The sequence below is a fragment of the Lepidochelys olivacea genome (assembly GCF_965140295.1).
Source record: "Lepidochelys olivacea isolate rLepOli2 genome assembly, chromosome: 12".
NCBI classification, from domain to species: domain Eukaryota; kingdom Metazoa; phylum Chordata; order Testudines; family Cheloniidae; genus Lepidochelys; species Lepidochelys olivacea.
Window position 1 is genome coordinate 25,197,402 of NC_140422.1, and position 18,392 is coordinate 25,215,793.

The 18,392-nt window shown below is 41.3% G+C and overlaps 1 protein-coding gene across 4 annotated transcripts in view; it reads left to right on the forward strand.

The window, feature by feature from the left end:
* CDH16 (cadherin 16) overlaps window positions 1–18,392 on the forward strand; it is a gene marked incomplete at its 5' end in the record, with an annotated part of 61,751 nt that overhangs the window by 16,440 nt on the left and 26,919 nt on the right. For 3 of the 4 annotated variants that reach the window (XM_084644500.1, XM_084644499.1, XM_084644501.1), the window contains 7 exons: window positions 994–1,132; window positions 5,079–5,237; window positions 8,845–9,041; window positions 11,838–11,963; window positions 14,033–14,183; window positions 14,993–15,223; window positions 16,787–16,863. In XM_084644500.1, the coding sequence (XP_084500626.1) occupies window positions 994–1,132; window positions 5,079–5,237; window positions 8,845–9,041; window positions 11,838–11,963; window positions 14,033–14,183; window positions 14,993–15,223; window positions 16,787–16,863 (1,080 nt within the window). The remainder of the gene's footprint in view (window positions 1–993; window positions 1,133–5,078; window positions 5,238–8,844; window positions 9,042–11,837; window positions 11,964–14,032; window positions 14,184–14,992; window positions 15,224–16,786; window positions 16,864–18,392) is intronic. The other variant, XM_084644502.1, reaches the window with a different exon arrangement.

Here is an 18,392-nt window from a genome sequence, read left to right on the forward strand (position 1 = left end):
TCATTTCAATAGACTGCCCAGCAGTAAAAGAGCTGGGCTGTTTTCTGCATATGAAATGGGAATGCCATTTAATACAGATATCAGGATGTCTGTCCACACAGCCTTCTTTCTGGACAACCCACAGGGCCAGATTGTGGCTAGCCCTGTCTGGGTGCAGAAGAGGGTGCAAGGAACTCTCTCCCATTGTTCACCTAGTCAGGGACAACCACAGTCCCCAAACTTCTGCTTCCTGAGGGGCTGTTAGCACTAGTGACAGTGGTGCAAAATACGTTGAAAGGCCTGGGGCGCATGGAGTGAAGGCAAGGCCGTGCTCCCCTTCCCCTTCTGCACTGGCTGGGGACCTAAGTCAACAGAAGAGCAGTGTATACTGCATCCTCACAAAAAGAAGTACAGCAGCTGTCTCCGATCAACCTCTCCCCACAGCCTCCAGAGGCATATTGTCTATGTCAGCACTGAGCCAGAGGTCACCATTCTTTATCATATAAACCTCTATGTTATGTTTTGTTTCTTTCTGTTGCATTTTGAGTATTGCCCTCTACTGGATAGAATGAGAACTGGTCTGAGTGTCATAGACCCCATACTGCTAACAGCTAATGGAGATTCTCCTTCAGTTCAAGTGCTAGTAGCCTGTGCCTTCAGTGCAGGAGTATTTCGGTCCAATCCCCACTGCTGCAATGAAGTCAGAGGTGGCCACAATGAGCATCACATTTGTCACTAAGAAATCATAGCTGGCTGGTGTATACACAGGGTATATTAATCTTACTGTCATGTGACAACAGTAAAGAATCACAACTTTCTTCTAACACTGAACAAGGAACTTTAAATAAACCTACTGTAGTTTCCCACTGCTTCTGCCTAGAACCTTCCTCAGCACCCCTCCCTCTTGGCTTCACGTTACAGATTTACAGAAACAGTACACATACCCTCACACTAACCTTAAAAGGCAGCATGTGCAAATGAGTACTATTGAAGTACGTGTTCTTTTAAAATCAGATGACTGTAAAAGATGAAGAGAAGCAGCTGGTTTTTAACCCTGTAACCATAACAATAGCAGTAAAAGATGAAAATGACAACATGCCAGTCTTGACTGAGGATATGTTCCCTGGAATTCTTAGCAAAGGGACAAAGCAAGGTAACAGTGACCTCCCTGACTCCTTTCTGTTAAGATCTGTTTCATTGTTACTTTCCTCCGCCACTTGACTCATGCCAAGGTCTTTATACACTGCATGTGCTAATCTTGGTACATTTGATGAAATGTTCCATTTTTAAGACCATCCATTTATATAAATTGTATCATGTTTGTATTAGAAACAACTCAGAGATTATCTGCTCTCTGAGGACGAGGGAGCTAGAGGGAAAATGAACAAGTACAAAATGGCTTCCCTCCTTAGAGATAACCATAACCATACGTGTGGATGTGAGAAGCTAAGTGCCTTTCTCTTTGGGATTAGCACATTCTTTTTATTTGCCATTTGGCCGATATATATGCAGTAAACAAGAGAGAAAATATAGAAACCACATGACTGCTTGTTCCGTAGCCTTTTGCACAGGGCTGCTGTGTAGTTGCTTTCAGATGTCAGTACAAAGCTTCCTGATCACTGATGCTCAGTAGTGAAATGTCAGGGAGGAGATAAGCAGGCTAAAAGGAGCCTATCTTAGAAGCTAGACTGTTCTATCATTAGTTTTATAGATAAACTTCACAACGTATTTTTAAACAACAAACGTTATTGTCTAGCTGAGCATAAAGTCATAAAGAGAACATTTTTAAAATGGAACCCAAGGTAATTTTAGGGCTTTCCTGCAGGGAGTCAGAAAGTTTGACATGGTTAAGCCTTCAACTTAATCTGCCTATGCATCTAACTCCTCGTGTCAACAAAGACCTTTTAATGTGATCTACACTATCAGAAACACAGAGAAAGGTTTCCTGAAAATTTACTTCCTCCAAAGTCAGGCACCTCAGTGAAATGAGATATCTTCCAAGAGATACATCATGATGGCATGAGATGACAAGGGGCTGGACTAGATGACCTCTTGAAGTTCCTTCTAGCCCTAAATTTCTATGATTCTATGAAACAGGGGCCAAACTCAGCTCTCATAGACACTAGTGCAACCCCACCTTGGCTCAGCATCTCCACTGAGTACATGCAAGTTGCACTGGGACATCTCATGAGCTGTGATACCTTGGGGTAGACGTTGAGGTACTTTGTGCTTACAGCCTCTCAACTGATGATCTCAACGTGCTTCGCAAACATTAAACCTCACAACTCCCCTATGGAAGAGCTGAGTGAAACCAAGACACAGTGGGTAAGTGTCCCAGATCAGGCACCTTGAACTGAGGTATCCAACATTAGTGGACACTTCTGAACACTTAGGCCTAAATTGCTCGCCCAGTACCACAGAGAGGGCCAAGATCAGAAAAGATGAGTAAGTGAGTTCCCCTTACACGAACAGACTCCCTTAGCACTACCTACATTCACTCTACTGAGGCCAAAGTAGGAGTAACCCCCACCCTACTTTAACTTATGGTTCTGGCTCCTCGGTGCATAAGGATTGGTCTTGAGAAGATTTTTTTAAAAAAAATTAAATTTTAAGCTTCAAGTGGTGACAGGGCAAGTCGTATTTTAACGTTAGCCGGTTGAGGTGAACCCCAAAGGGGGAGTTTATGGGTCGCTTCTATCTGCTAATGTGTGTTAAAATACACCTTGTCCTTTCTACAGTAAAGTTTAAAAGGGTGTTTGGTAACATGTTTTAAAAAACACCGCTCATCCTTGCCTAACATACATAAGAGGATCTAGGGTAAACACTGAGGTGGTTCTCCACTGACTTTACCCCCTGCAAATTGAGAGCAAAGGGGGTGTAAAAAAGCTCCCATCTAAGAAAGGCAGCATTTTATGCTAATACAGGTGTCAGTCAGGACACCAGCTAAGAGGCAGTGGTACTTACACTACTGAAAATCAGCTGTAGCTCCATTGAACTCCATTGGCTTATATTGCTGTAAAGCAGGTGTAAATAAGAGGAGAATAAGGCCCTTAATTAATAATATAATTTCTTTGTCTTAAATCTGTAGTTGCCTTAAGTGTGACAGCTTCCTCAATGCATTCATTTGGGTTGCTTTGGTTGTGTTGCTTTGTATCATATCCCAGGAGTGGATTCTTGACAGCAGCATTCTTTGTATTGTAGAATGTTATAAAAAGTTTGGAGTGCATTTCCATATGATTGCGAGAGACATGGAAGCAATCTCATGCCGCAGTAACAGGTTTCATAGTGTGAAGACTAAATGAGTTTTAATGGGTACTTGTCATATGCTACAATTTGTCACAAAAACTGAGGACTGAGGAAAACAGGCAGAGAACTAAACTACTGCAATCCGAATGCATTACTGGCATTTAACCAAACAGCACTTTCCTGGTTCTACTTTCTCATTTTTATTAGTCCAACTGTTAACCCTTATGCTACTATAGTTTCCCCCACTACACGGTAACAGGAACATAGCAGAAGTATAGAGTCAGATAGCTCGCACCGCTCATCCCCGGGAATGATCCTTAAAGACATTATTGGACCATCATTATGACTTATCCAGGAAGGGAGCTAGGTCAGTGGGCAGGAGGTTGGGTCTCTGTCAATGTCTGTCTGTGTTTGTTAACCCGCCAAATGACTGTGATGACAGTGTGACATCAGCACTTTATGAATACTGATTGTATAATCCATGAACCAATTCCTGCTCTCCACTCTCTGTATTACCCCACTTACACAAGGGGTAAAACCAGGGCAGAACTTGGCTCTAGTTTGACCACTGCTTAAAGATAGTCAGCTCTGGTGTTTTTGCGTCAGGCCTCAAAAAGAATGAGATTGTCTTAAAAATCACAAGATTAAAAATAAAATAATAATAAATAATAATACTGGGTGTGTGCAGGGTTATATTTGCCTTCCAGTTTCTGAGCCTTTAGGGTGCACTTAGGTCACATTTTCAAACTTGTCTTGGCCACCATGCATGCTAGACATTTTATTTTTTCCCCACTGAAAGCTGAGAGTCTCACCTGATCAAACGCTTCCAGGGGTCGGTGCTTTAAGAAAAACACCAACTACAGTGTGGGCTGGAAACACAGAACCTGTAAAACAGGGATCCTAAGGAATGTTGCGAGGTTTAACTCATTGGTTGTACAGCACTCCAAGTACCTTGTGTAGAAGGTGCTACACAACTGCAAAGCATTTATTATTCCAGCTCATATATGGTAGCCATCTGAAGGATCCATGGGATTTAAAATCTTAATTGATGTAAGTTTACAAAAGAAATTATTATACTAGCGTGAATACCCAAAGCCAAGTTAAATAAAGCAACGGAGGAGAAGTTAAACACACTATACTTACGCTAAAAGAAAAGGAGTACTTGTGGCACCTTAGAGACTAACCAATTTATTTGAGCATGAGCTTTCGTGAGCTACAGCTCACTTCATCGGATGCATGCCATGGAAACTGCAGCAGACTTTATTTATACACAGAGAATATGAAAAAATACCTCCTCCCACCCCACTGTCCTGCTGGTAATAGCTTATCTAAAGTGATCATCAGGTGGGCCATTTCCAGCACAAATCCAGGTTTTCTCACCCTCCACCCCCGCACACAAATTCACTCTCCTGCTGGTGATAGCCCATCCAAAGTGACAACTCTTTACACAATGTGCATGATAATAAAGTTGGGCCATTTCCTGCACAAATCCAGGTTCTCTCACGGCATGCATCCGATGAAGTGAGCTGTAGCTCACGAAAGCTCATGCTCAAATAAATTGGTTAGTCTCTAAGGTGCCACAAGTACTCCTTTTCTTTTTGCGAATACAGACTAACACGGCTGTTACTCTGAAACCTATACTTACGCTGTCACCTTCACATGAAAAAAAAGTAATTCATGTATAAAATGTCTATAGTCACAACACAGTTAAATTGGTTATAGATGGGAAGAGTCAAGCTAAGGAAGGAGAATTGAAATTCTGCGATAGAAAGCATTTTTCATGTTGAATTAAAATGTTTTTTTAGATAAACCTTTGTGCCACCAAACCCAATCTGTGATCTTTCTAAATCCAGGAACGTCTTTCATGAGTGTCAGTGCTATTGACTTGGATGACCCTTCCACACCAAATGCTGATCTACGGTATAAAATCCTCACTCAGACTCCAAGCCAACCCTCAGAGAATATGTTCCAGGTAGATTCAAGGACAGGGGGTATTTCATTATCTGCAGAAGGTAAGATACCGCTGGGTAGCTTTGTCCTTTGTATTGAAGTGTCTGAATAATTCCGGTCCTTAAGGTTGAAGGGCCCGAGGTCAGTTGCCTCCTTTTGTGTGCATACATGGGGAAAGCAAGCAGGCACTCCTTTTGAGAGCCGGCACCTACATTGTTTATGTACCAATAGACTGGAAAGCCTCATTGGATATGCAAGGCTATTTCACACATAACTCACGCCGCTGATAAGGCTTCTGGATAGTCAAATTTCCACACAATGGAAAAGTAACAGAGTGCAATATCCACTCCATGATGGAACTCCTTGTAAAATTTTTATATATTACATTTCCACGAGCTTCCACTACCTTTGACAAAGTAGGGAAGCCCCTTCCAAGAGTCTCTGCCAAAACTCTGATTCAGATTTTTAAATCATCTAAATAATGCCAATCTAATCCGATCACATTACTCATTTTAGTATCACTTCATCATAACCTCCAAATTGAGTAGATCATCTACTATCCTGGGTGGAATCCCTGCTTTTGGCTTCCAGTTGCCTTTCAACTGTGCCACCAGACTACCCAGAGATATTGCCGTACTGTACGAAACTATTTAATCACACAGATTTCTACCTGGCTTGTGATTAAAATGCTTTCTGCATGGAACCAGGTTTTATTTTGTACTAGATTTTTCTGAAGCTGCAGATTATAAAATACAGCTGAGCACTTAAACATTGTTATCCTTGAAAAATACAGCCAGTTGCTTTGTGTACACCCACATACTGCATGACCGGTAATGACAGGCTGTACTCTTGGTTTTGTAGTGCAATGAACGGTCCTTTAGAAATTCACTTTGTGCACATACCAGCAGTCATCATGAACTGGATGAAACAGGCTACAAAGACTAAGCCCATGTGAATGTAACAGTCAGAAAAATCAGGAAAGTGCAGCTAAATTAAGTCAATACAAATGGAGAGGGGATTAAATCAATCTTTACAGCTTTTTTAAACCCATAATTTGATTCATGGCACAAATTGTACCTAACCTATTATTTGATATCAATGGGGAGTGGGGAACCAAATGGCTTAAGAGAAAAATAACTCTTGTAAAAAGCCTAGAAGAAAATGGAATAATATTAAATGTTGGCAAAGAGAAGTCCTTAATAGGTTAAATGTCTACTGCTCCCCCACATCAGAATACCTAGCTTTAAAGTTTTTTCATTCCATGCTACAACAGCTGAAGAAGGAATCTCCTTGTGTGGTTTCAATGGATATTACTCTTAGCAGGTCCTGCTGGCTTAGACTTTCCTTTTTTTTTCTAACTGCCATGTGTTGTAGAATATTGTCTAACCAAAGAGACTATTTCCATGATTTTAATTAAAGTATGAAGATAGCTTATTATAGAGCAAAATTCCCTCAAAATACAGGAATAAATATAGCAGCAAGTAGAAAAGCACAAAAATAAGAAAGAGATCGTCGGGCCAGATTTACAGAGGCCTGCATGAGCAAAGGTACAATTGTTTCAACAACACATACAAATGTTTGCATCAGAACTGCTTAAGAAGCTGCAATAGCTGGTCATTTGTGCACGGCGTTACTGAAGTAGAACAGTGAATGCACATCATTTAGGTGTTCAAATGCAAGACCTAGGTCTGAAAACCAGGCCCTAGTTGTACTTATTACTTTTAGTTTTACATTTTCAAATGCTAGACAGGAGTTGCTACTGTATGTAAAGTGCACTTGAAAGCAAACCCAAGGCTAGATAGTAGCTCTGTTTCCATGAGACTGGGGTTCAAGAGCTGCCTTGAAAAATAGTGAGGGGTCATCTCTGAGGAGAGCTCTTGTCTGCATCTTAGATCAAAGCTAAAGGTCACAGGGGAAGTCAGGAAACATAGAGACCAACCATGGAGATTTGTTTGCTTGACTTATGTCTGAGCTCTGTTTTAATTAGACTAATCAAAATGTGCGTATTGAGTCCAGCAGCAAACCCATAATGAGGCAGGGTCAGCTGAACTGAGGCTGAGAGCCATATGGAGGTATCTATTCAAGCACTGTTCCCAAAGTGTCTGAAATACATTTTATAGGGAATTGACTTTTATTGTGCTAAAAAGAGTTTAGTTATGGAACACAGCCACCTTAAACAGAGACCAGGGGAAGCAGGCTGAGGAACCCAGACTTCCATTTTATTTATTTATTTGACTCCTGGTCCTATTCTTTTTCCTACTGAAAAAGCAACCTGAGATAAGCCTTAGGGCCTCTGGTGTGGGGCAAGGTGCTGCCTCTGCCTCTCCCCAGGACCCCTAACAGTCCTGCTCCTTGGAGTCACAGCCTGCTTCACTCAAGCACTCAGGGGCAGCCCTTTCAAGTATTGGCTGGTTTTGGTTGGGATCACTTGTGGGTTTAGACCCTCATGTCCAACTTGACAGAGTTGTAGGGCAGGAAGGGCTGTTTAAAGTAAATCTGGGGGCCCGTGCAAAGCCGGCCTCTACTAAAAGGCCCAAAAGTCAATGTGTGAACTTCTCCTCCCCTACCTGCTCCATACTTCCCTGCCACCCCAGCAAGGGAGACTCATTTGCACATAGACTGGGATGGTGGTAAGGTAATAACAGATGGGTTCGGATCTGGAGTGTGGGTGTGTGAAGGGAGTTAGGGAAGGAGGAAATGGTGGTTTTCTTTTAAAGAAGAATAATGGGGGGAAACGTGTGACACACTCCAGCCAGGGCTGCACTATAGTGAGAAACATCCTGAAGTTATTCCCCCACAAAGCTGTTGGTCAGCATGAAGCAAATTGGCATCAACCCCTTTCAGCACTAGAGTGTGAGCAGCAAACATCACACCAATGGATGGTGGGGGCCAAAGGCCCTAGGACCCAACATAGCTCAAGATGTGGCAGCACTGGGTGAATGGGCCCTAGTGACCGGGAACAGGATAGTCCTAATGAGAGCCACTGGAAGCCTTTTACCCTGACTTTCTGCAATGGGATGAAGTCATGTGCTACATCGCACACGGCACCGTCAGTCTGTCATGGGAAATTTGTGGAACACATTGCAGGTAAGTGATGGAAAATTTAGATGGAAAATTAGGCCCGGCCCTGAGCAGAATAGGTGAGTCACCTTGAATTCTTCCCTGGCTCCAACTCTCATTTTTCCCTGTCACCTACCTCCCTGCCACATCCCTCCCCAGGGAGTTCAAATGCATCATCTCCCTCCCTTGGCAGGTTCTTCTACAGTCTGTGGCTCTTGGATGGTCTGCCCCAGGCAGTACGGCTTCCTGTGGCTTTCAGCAGCAGAAACCACCTCTGAGAGAAGATTTAACAGAAAGTATCCCACCACTACCAGCAACAAAAGCTATCAGGGATACAGTGTACTTACCGCTTACCACCTGCAGGGGAAGCAGAGGTGGCACTTCTACCCCTGACTTTGTGGGAATGGCGAAGCTGAAGTTAGTGTTCTGTGAGTTATGGGGGGAGGGATATAGAAAGTCACGAAATCCCGACCCCCACTGCAAACTAACTGGCCTAATCGTTTGGCCTAACCTACCAAAGAGGGGACAGTTTTCATGTCCCCTGTCCAGTTTTCATGTTTCTGATGAAGGATATAAAGATGTCTTTGACAAGATTCTCTTTATTTGCAGGTAGCTCTTTGCTAGACTCATCCCAGGTCAGCAATTATAAACTAGTTGTGCAAGTCAAAGACCTGGGAAATCAGTCTCTGGGATATCGTGCATTAGCGAACATTGAAATTGCAGTTGTGGAGAACACCTGGATAACCCCAAGTCCCGTTCTCCTTCAAGAACACCTAAATGTGACTTATCCAAAGAAAATTTCAAAGGTGAGTCAAGGGAGCAGATTTTTCAAATTCATGTTACTTGGCTGAATTAACATCACACCCCTTAGAACTATTTCTGAGAGCTCTTCTGAATTAGTAGGATAGACTTTGATCCTACAATCTCTTATGCATGTGAGCAACCTTGGGTATATGAATAGTCCCATTAAACTCAATATTACTACTTACATGTGTACTTACAGACTGCAGCCATGGAGTGTAGCTTCCTTATGAAAGGATTGTTATGGTCAGAAATCTAAAAAGCCAAAGTAAACCAGAATGGTAGCAGGCTGAGTTTAATTGGGAGTATAGTACTGAAAAGGGTTATTCTGTGATCTTAAAGTGATGACTGATGGATGTGTGCTTCCTCCATGCCATAGTATTAAACACCCATTGGTTTTTCAGACTGCCATATCTATTTATCAAAGTGTCAAAGCTCAACACCAGTGTTTGCCATTCATACCTCTACACACACAATAGCTGATATCACTGTTGGATTGCCCCAACTTTCTTCATCCAAACCTGCCTGATTTCCTGTAAAGCTCTCCCCATTCCAGCAATGCTAGAAATGCAGCACTGTTGCTGTGTAATGTACGGACAGAAACCTGCTGTTGCTCTGTTTACTGGAACTCTGAAGGGAATCCCTCAGGAATGAACAGAAGAAGAGGGTAAAAAAAGTTGCTTAAAATAACATTCTTATTTTAAACACTGCTCACAGACTGCACTGTCTCTCCCACTCGCCTCTGGTGGTTAGTCAAGAAATGCAGTAAGGGAGCTTTCCGCCACAAAACTCCATGTACATAGTTTATAGAGTCATACGGGCTAAGAAGCATGAAATCTAAACAAAGTCATCCAAGAAACATTAGTGCTAGCATAAATAAATGGATGTTTAAATTAGAATAAGGCCTCCATAATGGCTTCTCCCCTGTTATTTTGAGACTTGATAAAGCATTACACACATCCCGTTTCTAAGAGTTACCATTCCACTTTCTCCTTGTTAGGAACTGTTCTGCACCCATGGAGCTGAAAGGGTTTATGCTTGTAAAAACAACTGACAGGTAATATTTTACCAGGGCTGTGCAGTCTAAACAAAAGTGTTTTTAGCTACAACATTTCTGTGGCAACAGTAAAAAATTGTTCTGAGTTTGCTTGTCCACTTTCCCTTATAATATCTGGCCTAAGACTGTTTATCACTTTTTGCTGGTATGATATTGCAGATCTTTTTAGCTCTAGTAATTTAATTTTGGATTTAAATCAATCTGAAGTGATTTAACTTTCAGTCTGCTAAAGGATGCCAGGCAAATCTTACGCTGATTTGATTTTGCTTTGGCTTGAGAGGATGTACAGATTATACCATAGAACTACAAGGAAACCTGTCCAAAAGTTTTCAAAGAATTTCAATTATTTTTAGCATCCAGTGATCAAAGCACTATTAGCCTTTTGAATTTAATTTATATAAATGTTGATTGGGGTACAGTGGACATTTGCCATCTCTTGTCTGCAGCCTGACTAACACCGATATGACCTTATAGTGCATGTCACTGAAGGATCTCAAAGCACACTTACAAACATTAAGTATTTAAGCCTTGCAGCACTCCAAAGGGCAGGTAGGCAACTACTATGCCTATTTCACAATAACAGAGGCATAGGGGCTAGGGAAGGCCTGATTTTTAGACATGATGAAGACTCATAAACCTAATTAAAGTCAATGGGAGCTGCTCAGCCTTGAAAAATCAGGCCCTGAGTGACTTGCCAAAGGCCATACGATAATCTGACAGTATTGAGCCCAGTTCTCTTGATTCCCAGAACCATGCTGTAGCCAGCAGACTACATCTATACAACACTTTCATATAATATAAATTGTTCTTAAAATCTCTTGTGGCAAAGTACCTGGGCATGGTTTTTAACTACAGCTGCTTTAAAGACAGATACTACATGTTGTCTAGGTATCAGTGCAATGCTGCTTGTTACACCTCCTATGACTGCCTTTTAAAAAATGAACATAATTTTAAAGAAAGGTGCTGAACTGGTAATTCCAGAGATCAACAGCCTCCATTTATCCATCAAACAGGGAAACTGTGCAAACAACCCCATGCTGCTCTGCCAATATGCCTCAACACTGATCTGAATGGAAGACCTATAGGGTGAGAAGGCAGTTCATTTTCTATGTATAGTCAAGGAGTACTTGTGGCACCTTAGAGACTAACCAATTTATTTGAGCATGAGCTTTCGTGAGCTACAGCTCACTTCATCGGATGCATGCCCAGATTTCCACTCCATACGGCTAAATGCAGTGCCTTGCATAATGACAGGTTTCAGAGTAACAGCCGTGTTAGTCTGTATTCGCAAAAAGAAAAGGAGTACTTGTGGCACCTTAGAGACTAACCAATTTATTTGAGCATGAGCTTTCGTGAGCTACAGCTCACTTCATCGGATGTGGCATGCATCCGATGAAGTGAGCTGTAGCTCACGAAAGCTCATGCTCAAATAAATTGGTTAGTCTCTAAGGTGCCACAAGTACTCCTTTTCTTTTTGCAAATACAGACTAACACGGCTGTTACTCTGAAACCTATGTATAGTCAATCTCTTGTTTCTCTTCTCAGACTGCCACTAAAGGTGCCAATTAGTGATCATTGTGATAGTGACTGTGGGTGATCTCTTGTCCACTAGGACTGAACTGAGACCACCAACTTGTTTCACTGGCACACATTCTGGAGATGGAGCCTTTCCTATTTTATTGCCATTTCCTGTGAAATTTGGAATACTTGTCATTTGTGTGGCTGTCTGTCCCCTTGATTCCAGGTTAACTGGAATAGCGGAGAAGTCCATTACTATCTGAAGGAGAGCTTCCCTCAAGGCCTTTTTTCAATTGACCAAGAAGGGAATATCTATGTGACACAAGCACTGGACAGAGAAAGCCAAGCAGAGGTACGTATGAATATAGGGATCAGTTAGGGAATTTAGCTGAATAAGTCCAAAGTTTCAGTACCCTACCCTTAATTAGCACTTGAAGATTTGACTAACAAGGAAATTCACTAGAAACTTATTCATTAACAAACCTGCATGTGTGTGAAACAGAATCTTAAAGTTAGAATCATGCAACTAGAATCTATCTATTTGTGTACTTATATGGCCCTCATCACTGGGAGGTAGGGAAGTACTATTATCCCCATTTTACAGATAGAATAAGGCATGGGCTAGATTAAGTGACTTGTCCAAGTTCATATAGGAAGTCTGTGGTTGAGCCAGGAGTTAAACCTAGCCTGGTTCCCTATCCCCTAGACTAGCTTTCCTCTCTTATTAGTGATAGACTTTGCTATCATTTATACCAGTGCACTTCTCACATCTTTACACTCAACCTTCAGCAAACTCCCAAATATAAGTAAGATAGTATTTAGTTTTTCTTTCATCCAGATACAATGGACTGCTTTAATATGATCTATCTTTGTATGCCACTATCACTCTGACCTCTGCTTGTTCATGTAGTTGTTCCCAGTGGGCTAAATCTTAAGATCTTCAGCCAGATTGTATTCAGTCATGGTTCTGGTGAATGTCATAACTGTCAACAGGCATTTACCTGAATGAGGTTTGAGTAAGGGCCTCAGGCTTTGGCCAACTGAGAAGAACAGAGCCAGATTTTGGCCTAAGCTGTGTTGCAAAGAGTCCCCAGGTGGGATAGACAGTATAGATGGCTGTTTGGGGGCATTCCTGAGGCAAGGGTGGCCTGGATGGAGCACTGCTATTCTCAAGAAATCCCTGGTTGTAATTGGCTTTTGAGGTCCCTTCTGAATTTGCTCCCAGCAGTCACCTGGGGCATAATGAGGTGGCACTGAGTGTGGATCCTGAGCCAAGTGAAGCATGGCTGGACTCAAGGATTTGGACCCTATTGGCTGCACAGTTTTGGTCTCCATGTTGATAGGAGGCAGTGTCCTGACCACAATGCCACATGTCACACTTTGCCAAGGGGATTATTCAGAACAGAGTCTGCTCATTTTTCTGTATTAAGGGAACATATGGCCCTAGTATTTATAGCAGGAGGCCTGGACCTTCCATACAGTTGGAAAGCCTGCAAGCTGGCATCTGGGTTTCTAAAGTCGATTTTCTACCATCAGTGATACAAGTTTTACCTTTAAACTCTAGATTCTTATCCCTGGAACGTATAAAGCGGAGACCACCATGTCCAATAACGTGAGGGTCTAAAGACCTGTTACAAAAAAACCCTTTATCATACTGTAATTTGAACCTTGATCAATACTTGTCTGTATAGTTTATAAATAGAATGAAATTTTGGCTCTGTCTTTCAGACATGCTAGTTCAGAAACGATTAGCTCATGGGACAAAGTCTCATGTTCCAGAGATGACCCAAGATTAACATGTTTTGGTAAAGCTTAGTTTCCAAGTGAGACTGTGCTGGTAATTTAGCTGTTTATAGTATCCACTGTCATGGTTCACATGCAGCACAGAGTTTCATAAGAATTAATTTCATCTGGATCACTTCCCCCAGCTGGAGGGACAATCTGTAGCACTGGAAAGGGGAGAGAATTTTAAATATTACGGGTCCAGTCCTACACTCCTCTCTTCAGCAGAATTCCCATTGGTTTCAATAGGAGATTTACCAGATTAAGTAGTGCAAAATTAGGCCGTATGTAATTCATAAGAAGTCTCATAGAAAAATTCTGTACAGTGTAACAGAGAATGGTAACCAGTCTATATAATTTCACACAGAATTATAGCCCTGCTATGATAGTCTATAGGATGGCTTAAAAATACTTAAAGAAAGCATCTCATTCTCTATTGAATTCTATAGACTTTTAGAGTAATTTCTATAGAACTCCCATATCATTTTTACAGAAGCACATTGGTTCCATCCCCATTGTACTCAGTAGGACTTTTTCCAAAAGGGCAAATATAAATGTTAACTTCTATTAAATGAATAAAGTTGACTAAATCTTATGCTAATTATAAATTTTCTTATGAATTCATTTAAACATTGTCAGTATGAGATTCAGATTTTTGCTGAGAACAAGGATGGAATGCTGTATAATGAGCCACTAGAGCTCCTGCTAACAGTGATGGATGAGAACGACAATGGGCCAGTATTCTCCCAGGAGATTTATCAGGTAGAACTTGAGGAGAACACAGCCAAAGGTGAGAGTTGTCCATCTGTGGCATCACAGGAAGCAAAATGCTTATGGTGGCCAACATGTGGGTAGAAGCAATACTGATAATATGATCATTCTCTACCTCATGCCCAGTCATGCAGTCCTTACAAGGCAAAACTTCAGTGAGAGCATTGCCTGCACAAGAGGCAGGAGGTATAATTCGGAGGGTCACAGATTTTTAAAGCCATTAGGGCCAATAGGATCCTCTAGTCTGACCTAAAATAAAATGCAAGGAGAGCATTTTAACTCAGTCCCCTTGCATTCGAAGGGGAGTGCTTGTTCCCTTAAACCACTATGTGAGCAGCATCAAGAAGTGGATTATGGCAAACTAAACACTTTGTGAATCTTGTATTCACCTTAAAACATAAAAATTATACATAAACCAATACGACTAGTAAAAGGGAAATGAAAACCTTTGTAATTTAATTATGGGAAAATTTGGCAACTATATTACCGAAAATGGTACCTGCCTACAGTAATATTACCTAAAATAGGCATGTTCAAAAATGCCCCTTTTGTCTAGTTTCTTGTTTTGGTTGCATTCCTGTGAAGATATCATGTACCAACATATTCACTGAATCCTGTATATTAAGAAGAAATTGCTCCAAACTGCAGATCAAAACACACTGATCTTGGGAAAAGTTTGGATCTGGTTCTAAATGTTGCAACTTAGGCTCATCTCTTATGCTAACTGAAGAGTTGAAATGACAAATAAATCACTGCTTTAAAAAGTCATTTTTTTAATTGCTGTGTTTATAGTTCCTTTATTCATTGGTAATGTTTCTCTGCATGCAGGGAGTGAGATTATCACAGTAAAAGCAGAAGATGCTGATGACCCAAAGACCAACAATGCTAAAATTGCTTATGAGATATTGAGCCAAGAGCCTCAAGTATCAGAAGGTTTTTTATTTCATATTGGGAAAGACACTGGAGTGATAACATTACAGGATTCTGAACTGAAGACCAATGCTGTAAAGTACTACCACCTCCTTGTTCTCGCAGCAGATCTTGCTGGGACTGAAGGGGGTATGTTTTCTGAAGGATCATGGGGTCTGATCAGTGATTTGTTACTAACCTGTTGCAGTGCCCAATGTAAAAAAAAACCACCTCATCTAAAACAAACACTCCCTCAGTTAAATACATCGATCAAATTGCAGTTGGCATGAAATTGTCATAACATGCATCACTTTCCAGGACTAGAAGTTCAATAAGTCCAAAAACGATTGCCTTTTTGGGGAAACTGTTCAGTATAGTAGGTTTCCTACATGTAAATATTTAGTCAGACAGTAGCTGTGGCATTCACATTCTGGATACAAATTTGTTATATGGCCCACTATCATGACTTGAGATGATTATTTAGCGATCACCCAGTGACACAGCACCACTAAACCTGCTAGTTTAAGTCATGCGGTGCAGCTTAGCGACTGCAACACTTGCCTTTTCTGTAACATTTCACTGGAGGATCTCAAGGCACTTTACAAATACTAAAGGCCACTTATGAGTCTGGTAGTACACCTGTGCAAAAAATAAGAAGCACCTGTTCGTCCCTACACTGGGTACTGGCATTGCCAGACTGCATGAAGGGGTGGGAGGAAAAGCAGCTGCTGCTAGGCTGCAGAGATGAGTTGGGAGTGGGCAGGCAGAAGTAGTGAGAGGAGCCTGAGGGCTACCCCTGCAGTGGGCCAGTCTGTGCAGCTGAGCTGTAAGGAAGGGAACAATAAGATAAACTAATAAAAGGGCCGGCACAGTTGACCTTCTCCAGGAGCCAAGCATAGGTAAGTCTGTGTCTGTCAGAGTCTTAGTTCCGTTCCAGGCACAGCTGCACTTTACTCAGGCTGGATTGTAAAGTTTCTGTCTCTCTCCAGTGAAATTAACCTCCTGCCTCCCTGGGAAAGAAATGAGTATTATTAACACTTTGTACAAGGTGGCAGTGCCAGAACTAGGATTCAAAAGCCAGATTTTCAGCTACTGTAAATTGGTGTAACCCCAGTGAAGTGAATAGAGCTCTGTTGATTTAAACCATCTGAGAATCTGGGCTCAGTCTCATCTGCTAACCAATGTATCATGCTCCCTCACACATGCAGATTATAGTGTTAAACACATTGCAACCCCTGGAGAAAAAAATAGTTCCTGAACTCTTGTGAGTGATCCCATGCACTAGAGACATACGGTGCAACTGAAGGGGAGGCAGGGTTTCATACTGGAATGGCTGGGGAACAGAAGAGAGGGAGCGAAAGATAATTTTTAAAGTGGATCAGTGCGTTGTATGTGTTAGATAATTTTTTTTTATATTTGTGTGCACACACATTGAAATACAGACAATTTTGGAATTAAGGAACTGCTATCTCAACTCCCATTTATGATGTCTACACACAGCACCCAGACTTTGCTCTCCTGGCTTCTGTAGTCTTCAGATTCAGATCAGGTCCTGAATAGAAACAGATTATCATCTCCTCTCAAAAGCACAATATTGCTGACTTTGTACCAGGCATCCCAGACATCCTTCCATTACAGAATAGCTGTTCTGCACCAAATATTTACTTTGGTCAAGAAATCTGAGGACCAAAAATCCTCTGTGTTTGTTTCCAGGTCTCAGCAGCACTTGTACAGTCTTGATTAAAGTTGTGGATGTAAATGACAGCCCTCCTGTATTCTCACAGACAAAGGTAACCCTCTTACACAGCATGCGAGTGATTTACAACATCTGTAGATCAGTGACTGGGAAGATATGGTATGGTCTTAAAGATATCCACAAAGTGATGGATATTACAGCACTGTAAAGACACATGCTGTATTCTCCCCTCAGTTCTATTGATGAAGGGAATCCAGAGCACATTAGATTCAACATTCCAAGCAAGAAAGATAAAAGTGTAGTCTAGGTATTATGATGTCTTGTGTTGGTATGTACACTTCTGTATTTTCCAGTTCGAGCTACTGTTATCCTCCCTACTCATCGCAGAAGTCATAACTAAGGGAACACCTCTAAACCCCAGGGTGTGTTCATGTAGGGGTAGTTCCATGCACAGAGAGTTACAGTACTGACAACAGCAGATGTTCAAAAACCATGAGTCTGGCCCTGCAAATCATGAGATTATCTTAAAACCCCCCACAAAATTTAGAAAAAATAAATATGCGGCTCTTTTTTTCCCTTTCTAATTTTTGAACTTGTAGAGGTGACACTGAGGTCGCAGTTTTAAGCTTTTCTCCACATACACAAGGGCAAAAAACTTACTCTTCATATTTTTTTAAATAAAGGTTGAGATTGTCACCTAATCACCTGTCTCTACGAGCTGGGCTATAAGAAGACCACCAGATATCGCAAGACCCTCAATAAAATCATGAGCGTTAGCAACACTGAATTGGGTGTATAAAGACACAAAGAATTGTTAAAAGACTGAAAAGCAACTCATGAAACTTTTAACGGCAGGTCAGGGTTTTGACTGACTGTAGCAGCTTTGACAACATCCTATTTACTGATGGCAACATTATTTTATAAAAGCAAAGGCTCACTTGCTTCACACAAACGGTCCTGATGAACTGAGTACTACTTCAAAAAGAATGACAACAGATTTTGCTTGTAATTTCAGTGTTTCCCTGGGTTGCTTAAGGGTAAAATAAACACAGCACAAAACACAGAAGAAATTCCAAGTGCTCTTGATTAATATCAGCCCTGTTAAGATGTTGTCACTCTTATTATAGAAGGTGCAATGTTTGATCTCAGTGGGGACAGAATTCAAAGATTAACACAGCAGAGTTGGAAAGTTTGTTCTGATAGCTAGCTGTCAAAGGAGTGCTGACATCTTACAGCATGGCACCCTGGTGCACTGAATATAATGCAAATAGCCCTGCAGCTTAATCACTTCCATATGTAGATAGATATAATAAAGGTTAAGGGTAGGATTTTCAAACATGCTCAGTGTTGGCCTAACTATGCTCCCACTTAAGTCAATGATAAAACTCTCATTGACTTCAGTGAGAGCAGATTTAAGTTAATAAGTGTTTTTGAAAATCCTTCCCTTAATGTCTATGTATGAGACCTGGCACTTCATCACAAATGTTAATTTACTATGTCTAAGGTTACAATAACAAATGCATTTACATGTGCTAGAGAGTCAAAGACCTGTCACAGTAAAAAAAAATGAAAAATGGAGAGTTTCTATGGGCTTAAGATACTACCATGCTTATTTACCGTTTA